Genomic DNA, 9,261 nt, shown 5'->3' on the forward strand with positions numbered 1-9,261 from the left:
TCAAGGCCTGATACTATTTTTATGTAGTGCACACTCTTAAACATTCAAAATATTTATTTCTTTTTATTTCTTTTTTGCGGAGCGTTGACTGAATCACACTAGTAGCAAACCGATCTAGTTTTTCTGAATCTGAATCAGATACACAAGTAACTGAGCCCTCACCGTAACCCCACCGCAGACGAACCAAACGCCCACTGAGAGAGAAAGAGAGAGAGAGAATGAAAACCTAAAATCTTTCAATCTCAGACAAAAGCCACAGAGAGAGCCATCTCCTCCTCCTCCTCCTCCTCTTCTCTCTCCGCACCACCACCACCTCTCTCTCACTTCTGACCAAGACAATGACGGCCGTCTCCGCTGACGTAACCAAGCTCCCAAAGCGTGAGGTCCGACCCCTCCTCCCTCTTCTCCTCTTGTCATTTTTTTCTGTGAAATGTGAATGTTTGATTTTCTAGGGTTTTGAATCCCAAGGTTCTGCTTTCAACATTCTCTAGTTTCGTTTCCGCCGGAAAATTAATCGGAAATTTCAGTCGAATTGAAGTTTCCAATTGGTTGAAATGCGCCTCAATTTTTCTGGGTTTTCCACCATTTTCTCAATTCCATCGTTTTCTGAGAAAATTAAAACCTTTTTTTTTTTTGGTTTTTTTTTATCCGAGCAGTTTCGTTTTTCTTTAGGGGAGGGTAAAACGACGACGTTATGGAGTGTTTTTTTTTTTTTACTTACTTAGGGAGGGCGGTAAAGGAAGTTGCGCGTGTTTGTGGTTCGGTTCCAATTCAACATTGATGTTTGAAATTAAATTGGGGATAAATGATGGAATATTCAGAGTCCTATTTACGGTAACTTTCAATTTATGACGTTTTTCCACCAATGGGAAAGCGTTTTCTTTCAATTTATGATTGAAAACCCCACGTTTTTATACTTAACCCACTTTGTTAAGTAATTTACGTCAATCCAATCCCATCAGATAACTTTTCCTTTTTAACTTCTTACTGTGATAAGGTCTTGGATTGTCTTTTTGAACTGGTATATATTTACCACCGTGTTGTTCTTGTGGCTTGTCTACATCATATCCTAACTGTTTCTTTCTTTGCTTCCTTTGTTAAATCTATACTGTCTTTGAAACAGAGTACTACTATGGATGCTTTGCCTTTGGATGATAACATTAACCAACTGTTGGAGCACTTTTACGATGACGATACCATTAAGGCTCTTGATTTCCCCATGGAGGACATTGATGCCACCGACGAGGATTGGAAGACTCAACTCCAGGGACTTGAGCCGTACTATGAATCGAGTTTCCAGTACCTTTCCACTTCGGTGAGTTTGTTATTTTCCATCACAACAGTACTAGAGTTATTGTTGTGTTGTGTTTATGGGAAGTGTGTTCTTGGGACTAGGTAATGTTTTGTGTGCAGAGTGAAAGTAACTTTAAAAACAAGATAATGAACATCATTGTCTAATCAGATTTTCTTTGCAATAGGACCCTCAGAACCGTTTTCTTGTTTCAGTAATTTTCTAGTTTGTACTACTGTTATTGATGGTTGAGTCCTACAATTGGTTTCAAGTTATTTGCTACCATTGTATTTCTATATTGTTCGTCTCTTTATTAATTTTTTTTTTTTTTTAGAATGATCTTTTTTTATTTATTTCCATCATGGTAATAAGCAAGGAACACTGTGATTAAATTATGTACTTGAGATTTTTGTTCTTGTGGGTTCCAAAAGTATGAATTACTATATACTAGGGAATTGTTGAAGAATGCTAGTGGCCCTTGAGCTTTTTTAAGTGGGAGAGTTTGAGGATAATGGACCCTCTGCATATTAGACATCATTTAGATAGGGTTTCCTGTTAGTGGTCGAATTCTCAGGTTTTGTCTAGTATTTCTACAACTTAAACTGAAACTGCTTGTAAGCAAGTTGAACATGTTCTTGACTGAGGTAAATCAGAAGGTGTTCTGGAAGAAGTGAAAGTGCTTTGAAGCACATATTTAGTTACTGCTACCACATGTTCTGGATAGTAGCTTATCCATTCTGAACCTCTGAAGAGCATTTTTGTTTACTCTTGTGCTCATTTTTCTGGGAGATTTCTATGACACTAAGCAGAACTTGGTGAGTCTGTGAGAAATTACTAGGTAGCGAAGTATTTCTTTCTGGTATGTAGGTGACAATTTTGGACAAAATGAAGAATCAGTTTTAATAGTTTGCATTCTAGATAGAACGTCTACTTTTTTCAAACCTGAGGTGCACAGCAGTATATTGTTTCCTTATTCTGATAGAAGACCGTAGAGTCTTTCTTAATGAGCACCATATACTTAGTTGGTGTTAATTTGTCATAGAACACTACAGGAATCAGACAGCAATCCCCACTTTTCTGAAATTTACGGAACATCTGCTCTATTTTGTGAACTTTTAGGAATAAGGGGACTGTTAGGGTCTGTTATTATGTTGAAGCATGTGAACGGTGTTCAATGTTTGCTTGATCTTAAGAACACACGGCCTCTGGATAACGGATAGAAGGTTCTGATAAATATGTGCGACCTTAATGCAGATGCTGCTGAAAGAGCATATTGTAATTAACTGACATATATTTGTAAAAAGCTGACATAATGCTTGGGAATGATTGGAGACCTCATAATTGTTTCTTCAATACCTCTAAATATGTGTTTTAAAAAAAAAGAAAAAAGAAATTAGATTTTAAATTTATCTCAGGAAGACTTTTTTGGGACAAAAGCAACATAGGCTTCCTCATCACTTTCTTTTATTTCATTCTGATTGTTCTTTATTTACTGTCAGTATGAAGGTACTTCGGGTGTAACTGCTATAACCACCAGCGGCAGAAGCAGTCTCCAAAGCAACGATTTCTTTGATCAAAAGCACATGCACCTGATCCCAACCCATAGTCCGGTGTCTGTCCTTAAAAGCCAGAGTGAAAGCCAAAGTTCTGGCTCGGCTCAACACCTGAGACCCTTGGAGCCTAATTTCATGAACATCAGAGCCCCCGAACCCAGTTTCGTCAACCCGGTGAAGAAGAAGCGTACACAATGCAGGCGTGCACGCCCTGCTAATTTCAGTCACCGGTTCACCTTCCCATGTGTGTCGTCCAATTCCAGTGTCTCCGACAATTTTTATCGTTTTGAAACCTTTCTGACTGAGGAGATGTTGAATCCTGACAAGAGAAGACAGAAGAAAAAGAATCCCTCCTTTCAGGAAACGGGTGAGATTAGTGAAACCAAAAGATGCGTGGAACCAGGCGAGAATCGAGAGACTAAAAGATGTACGCACTGTGCGGTTACGAAGACCCCACAGTGGAGGGAAGGGCCACTGGGGCCTAAGACCCTCTGCAATGCATGTGGAGTTCGTTACAGGTCTGGCCGCCTCTTTCCCGAGTACCGCCCTGCAGCAAGCCCTACGTTCGTTCCAGCAGTGCATTCAAACTCCCACAAGAAGGTTATAGAGTTGAGAAACAAGGGTTGCCAAGCGAGCTAGTGTGAATATTTTTGATCATCAGCCCAGTAGGATCTTGTAGGGTTAGTTTTTTTTTTTGTTTCTTGTTTGAAAATTAGAAGTCTTCTTAGCTTAGACACCTTGGAGACCTCTCTTGTCTCTGTTCTTTTAATTCCATTCTATTTTGATTTAATTTATAAGTTCTTTATATGTACATTGATAGAATAAGAGATGTTTAGGATGTAGAACTGGAAGTAGAGAAGTCTTTGATTGAAGGACCTGAAACCGTGTTTAGGATGTTTTCTTCTTTGATTAATGTATCTTTCGAGCAGATATAGTCAATTGTTTGGGATTGATATCAAGCTAGCATCACATGGAGTTCTCCCTATTAGGTGACCAACCAGTACAGGACGTGGATCTATATGTTGAAAGTCGGTCATGTCTTTTCACCGAAAAGAAGAATTCATATCTGGCTCAATATTGTCCTCAACTAATGTAACCGGCTTTGATGTAACTTGACACAACATATTACAATGCAGCTACTACATGTGCGCATTATTAAGCCGGGTTGAATTGAATTGATGCGCTAACCACCATGTCTACCAATCCATTTGGTTGTAGCCGACACCTCTTGAGAAGAGTGTAGCCACGCAGATCCTTCTCTGCCGGTGGAGCTCATCCCGCAACCGCCCCAAGGTAACTGCTGCAAACAATATGAAGTGCTCAGTAAAACGGGTGGGGAAAGTAGCTAGTAAATCGTCTGCAAGATGCTTGAACAAGAACTGCACGATACGGTGCAATGTGTTCGACGAATTGTCACACAAATGCTAATGTAATAACAGCCGAGCAAATGAAATAAGCTTTCAGAGATTTTAATCATTATGTCCACGTCTCGGCCTGCAAGTAATCTGAACTGGTGGACACATATGATCAGTCTAGTCCAAAGCACCAAGGCCCAAACAAATCTGGTTTTAATTACAGTGATGGGCTTGGATTAAACTGGGAGTTCTGATGAGATTGAGTTTCATAACAAAATTTATTCAAAATTACTCGGTGTTCAACTCAATTGACAGAAGCTGCGATTTGAAAGCTGAAGAGGTCCAAGTCTTCCTTAACTAGGCAAAAGCAACATAAATTTGTATTTATATATGGTTCAAAGATTTGAGTGAGACCAAATCAAAATGTCAATGAGAACCTAAAACGATAGCAACAGAGGATAAATAAATTTTGACATCGAGGTAAGCACAGGAGATTCAAGCTCCAACGAAATGGCATAAGAGGAAGTCCAACAAACAAAACAAGCATTGAGGCAGCAGCCAGCATTGAGGGGAATGAATAATTTCATTGATCGAAAATATCATACAACTCAAATAGTTCTCTCGCTCAATTTAAGGGATCCGAAGATCACCTATTACATCCACTGCTCAGATAGCTAGTGCACTGAATGCACATTTAATAATGACTCTTAAAGACTCCTACACCTTCAACGAAGAAAGCAGAAAATATAACCCATCAGTATATCCGCCTAGAGACCTTTATGGTGTACATTAATATTGGTGCAATTAGGTTAAACCGTATACCAACTAAAGACCAAGGAATACAAGACCAAGACCCACTACACCCAACCGAAAAACGAAAGAGATTGCTGAATAAAAATGCCTAAAAAAACTTAACTTAAGGGAAGAAAGTTAATTACCCCAACCCTAACTAAATAAGCCAAAGCCCACCTAATAGAAGCCCAAAACTTGAAGCCTAGTCGGTTGTTGGCCAGCAGGTAGGGCACCGCTGCCATCACCATACTGCTTTGCTGAGGCATGCACCTCCACCCGGGTTCACGCCAACCCAAATCCGACCGCTCAATCCACTGTTCACGACCTCTTGCTGCTATGAAGCACTCGCCCATATCGCCACGACGTCACAACGCTCGATCTAGCACCCATAGCTTCGCCGTCAACTTCAGCCTTTGCGACACCAGCAACGAAGCTTTCAAACCTAACCTAACAAAACCATGTTGTGACTCGTCCACCAGAAACTGTTGTCAACACCATACAACCCTCAAGCAAAGTAACTATCTAAGGGGTTTTGGATATCAACGATCATCCAGAACTAAGAACAGCCTAAGAGAATTTCCCCGCCCGGCTACACTTACGGCACGCCGAAAAGGCAGATAGCCTGTCATGGCACGAGAGCCACCGGACGAAGACCTTCAAGCTTGCATAGAAACCCTAACCCCTCTTGGCCTTGTTGAGGGCTTGCGTAGAAACCCTAGGAGAGATACATTATATATTTTATTTAAATCAGTGTATTCACGATATATCAAATTTGTTTACCAAATAATATGATATCGTTAAATGTAAATGGCCTGGAAAAATGAATAGTAAAACTCTATAATTATGCATACCAAGACAGCAAGATAATTTGTTCTTTCTAAGTACGTTCATTTTCGTTGCAGTCAAATACATTTGGTGCAAAATTGGAGAGCCGAATTACATTTCAATGACATGATTACTTACCTTAGCTAATAATTTGAACAATTTTAATGGGTTTAGGTTTACTAGACTATCTTAATTTTTGTTTCAATATTGTAGAAACCTATTTAGTTAAGAGGCCCTTCTTAGGCTCTCAGACGATGCTTGGGTTCCCAAGCAGAGATCACATCTTCGTCCGACAATCGTTCTTTGACGTTGTCGTCGGACGAGTATTGTTAATAGGTGATGATGGTTCTTTCGATCAAGACAGTTTCAATTTGGATTGACTGGAGCGGAGGCAGGAGGTGGGAGAGGTCACAACCTTTGTGAGGTCTCGAATCTGGCCATCTTGGTTCGGTTTGGGCAACGGAGAGGTTGTATGACTGTGGTCTGAGATTGTTGTTTGGAGGCCGCGGGTCGGAAGCTGGTTGGACGACAAGGGACTTCCTAAACCCTCAAATACAGTTGATGTCTCTTTGAACTTTTTCTGGATCTAGGTTAAAATCCAGGGACTTTCTCCCGCTCTATTCGCTGATGTGATTGCCAAGGTTGTTGGTGAAACAATTGGACTAGTTTTGCATGTAAAGCAAGCTGGCATAAGATGCGGAGGGGCCCAGGTTAGGGTTTGCCCATGAATGATTTGGTGCAACTTGAACGCCAGATCGAGGTTTCCACGACTGATGTCTTTACCGTACAGTTCAAGTACGAATGTCTGTTTGATCGCTACAAGGAGTGCGAAATGGTTAACCACTGCAGTGCCTGATGCCAGCGTGAACAAAAGGAGGCGAGTCTAGTCTCTCCGGCTCCTTCACTTCCAACCAGTCTTTAGAGCTAATGTCCAGCCCATGATGGCACCATCTCCTACACTGTCTCTTACAGAAAGAGAACATGAGCGAGACCTTAAAGCTAGCAGGCCCTCAAATAAAACTTCAAGCTAATTGCCTTACCAGAATTTCGTTCATCTGTTGGGAATTGTGGAAGAGTCGTTGTCATTTCCTCTATCAAGCTGTAAGAACCCATCATTTGGGAATTGTTTTAGGGGCAGAGAGTGCAGCTTTGGAATTCCTGGAGACCATAAGTACGAGAATCAGGATGACACCTACTCTTACAGTACTTCCCTCCCTCTCTCTTTCTCGCTTCTACCTCCCTCTTCTCCACTACCAACGCCACCGATATATATCTTCATTCCCTACCAAATGCAAACACTTCAAACAGTTCAACCTCTCCTCCGCAAAGGTCACAGATCATCCAAAGCCAACCCCATACCAATATCCATACCCTCCAAATCCCAAACAACAATCCCAATCCCATTCATTCATCCATTGATCTATGTGACAACATCCACACTACTCAGACATGTTCCCGCCCCACCCAGGCCAATGTCCATCACCATCATATTGATCACACAGTTGGAGGCAGCGGGTCAGAAATCTTTGAACATCATCCGACCCTCTCCCCTCGGACCAAATATATACCCATCGTACCCTGATTGTAAATCACCCTTCATAAGATCAACCAACCACCAACTCCATCCCAGAAAATCCAAACACAACCTGGAAACTGCCTCCCATTAGTTCTATCAAAATTAACTTCGACACAGCTTGGATAGTTGACACTAACCTTGTTGGGCTCGGAAATGTTGTGAGAAATGATCATGGTTCTCTAATTTATGGAGCTTCTCATTGCTGCTGTGCAAGCTCGGCAATTGGAGTGGAAGCCCAAGCAGCTATTGTAGCTCTCTCCTTCGCCAAGAATTACTTCCATTTTCCTACACAAATTGAGCCGACTGCCAAGAATTAGTTAACATCATCAATGGTACAGATTCGAGAAAGAATTGGAGAATTTCACCTCTAAATGCCCACCTCCTTGTAGACATTTTTTGGCACTGGATTTCTAGAAAAGCGAATTGTGCAGCTCACGATCGCCTAGTCATAGTGTGAGGAAGACGTGCTCGGATGTCTGGATTAACACACAGCTATCCTCCCTAGTCAAGATCCTTTCTTGCGACGGCTTGCCGTGTCGTCCAACTGATTGTGCTACTGATTTGAATGCATAGGCTTTGTGTTGTATTGTTTCTGGGTTTTTTGGTTTTTGTCGAACTTCGTTATATGTGTTTTCTTCTGTGTTTTTCAGTTTCTTAATAAACCTTTGTTTCCTCTTGTGGGCTTTGTGACTAAGTAAGCTTGTTTCTGTTAGGCCTGTGTTGTAGGCTTGGTTGGTTGTGCCCTTTGAGCTCTTCAAGCAGTTTGATAAATATTTTTAACAATTAAAAAAATCTCCTCTTTATATATGTACTCAAATCAACAAAAATGAGCTGCAAGTTTCTAACCACCTACTGCCTTTCCTCATGGGAGGTTCTTCTCTCCCTTTTCCCTTCCACTGACCCACCTTCGTTTGCTTTCTCTTCATTCCCGACCACGCTTCTGACTCCGCCGTTGCGTTTCGGTCTGAGAGAGGATGTGTAGTCTTTCTTCCTTGTTCCTCCTTGATCAGTGGTAACCAGTTATCGGTATGGCGGTGACAGCATCTCACCCTTCGTGGACGTTGTCTCGAAGTCCGTCTCTATTTTTCCTATGCATTTCCTTCATCTTCCCTTGCTCTGTCGGTGGTGTGTTTCGGTTGGTTCTTGAGTTTGTGTCTATTCACATCGTGTTCGCGTCTGTGCCTATGTCGAGTTCCAACCGCGTCGTTGTCTCGTCGCCATGGGTAGCGTTTTTCTACTTCAGGCTTACTGCCTTTTCGCGTCCCTAGATCTGGCTATTTTAAGGGCTCGGGTGGGTTTGGTGTTGGGTTGCAGGGCGTGACGATGTCTGTTGTTGTTGGTGGTTGTTTCAGATTCCAGGTTTCTCATGGTGTTAGGTGTGCTTGAAGTGCTTTGGATCCGATCTGTTCGGCTCCAATTAATTGATTCCCAATCTAGGTTTCTTTGGAGTGCGTTGGTCGGTCGGCCCTTGTTTTCTTCTTGTAAGTGATATTTCCGGTAACCGACGCTGGCGGCGATGGGGGATTGCAACTCATTCTTGGGTGTCATTTCTTTGTTGGGCTTCCAATTGGTTAGGCCTTTTTGTTGGGTTGATTGCAATATTTGTTGGTTTTATGTCTTCTTTATCGGGCTGGGTCTATGTGATGCTTGTTGATTCGTTGATTTCGTGATATATGGTTACGCGGTTTTTGGGGTTCCAGCAGGTTTATCGATTTTCCCATATTGGTTTTCTTAATCATGCCTTGACTCAACTCTACATGAACGATGTGGTTTCGTGCTTTTGGAAGTGCTTATTTACTTGCATTTCTAGGCTTGTTTTTGGACTTGTAATTACGCATCTTTCTTTTCTCCTGTACAATTAGATTTCGT

At 41.6% G+C, this 9,261-nt stretch overlaps 1 protein-coding gene and 1 non-coding gene across 2 annotated transcripts; one reads left to right on the forward strand and one right to left on the reverse strand.

Moving 5' to 3' along the window:
- Positions 1-254: 254 nt before the first annotated feature.
- LOC101296174 (GATA transcription factor 11-like) lies at positions 255-3,625 on the forward strand. Its single transcript, XM_004291662.1, has 3 exons — positions 255-383; positions 1,124-1,315; positions 2,791-3,625. Exons 1-3 carry the CDS (start codon positions 339-341, stop codon positions 3,481-3,483), a joined length of 930 nt encoding a protein of 309 aa, XP_004291710.1. The 5' UTR covers positions 255-338; the 3' UTR covers positions 3,484-3,625.
- Positions 3,626-6,171: 2,546 nt separating this feature from the next.
- Positions 6,172-8,059, reverse strand: LOC101296456. The gene is made up of 2 exons (XR_184089.1): positions 6,857-8,059; positions 6,172-6,775 (listed from the first exon to the last, which is right to left on the reverse strand). It is a non-coding gene; the product is annotated as an uncharacterized LOC101296456 (transcript).
- Positions 8,060-9,261: the final 1,202 nt, after the last annotated feature.

The sequence above is a fragment of the Fragaria vesca genome, linkage group LG2 (genome assembly GCF_000184155.1).
Source record: "Fragaria vesca subsp. vesca linkage group LG2, FraVesHawaii_1.0, whole genome shotgun sequence".
Lineage (NCBI taxonomy): Eukaryota > Viridiplantae > Streptophyta > Magnoliopsida > Rosales > Rosaceae > Fragaria > Fragaria vesca.

Bases quoted from the DNA above. Each gene is read 5' to 3' on its own strand.
- LOC101296174 (XM_004291662.1), top strand. From the start codon at position 339: ATGACGGCCGTCTCCGCTGACGTAACCAAGCTCCCAAAGCGTGAG. The intron at 384-1,123 runs GTCCGACCCCTC...TCTTTGAAACAG, and splicing joins CCAAGCTCCCAAAGCGTGAG to AGTACTACTATGGATGCTTT. The intron at 1,316-2,790 runs GTGAGTTTGTTA...ATTTACTGTCAG, and splicing joins TCCAGTACCTTTCCACTTCG to TATGAAGGTACTTCGGGTGT.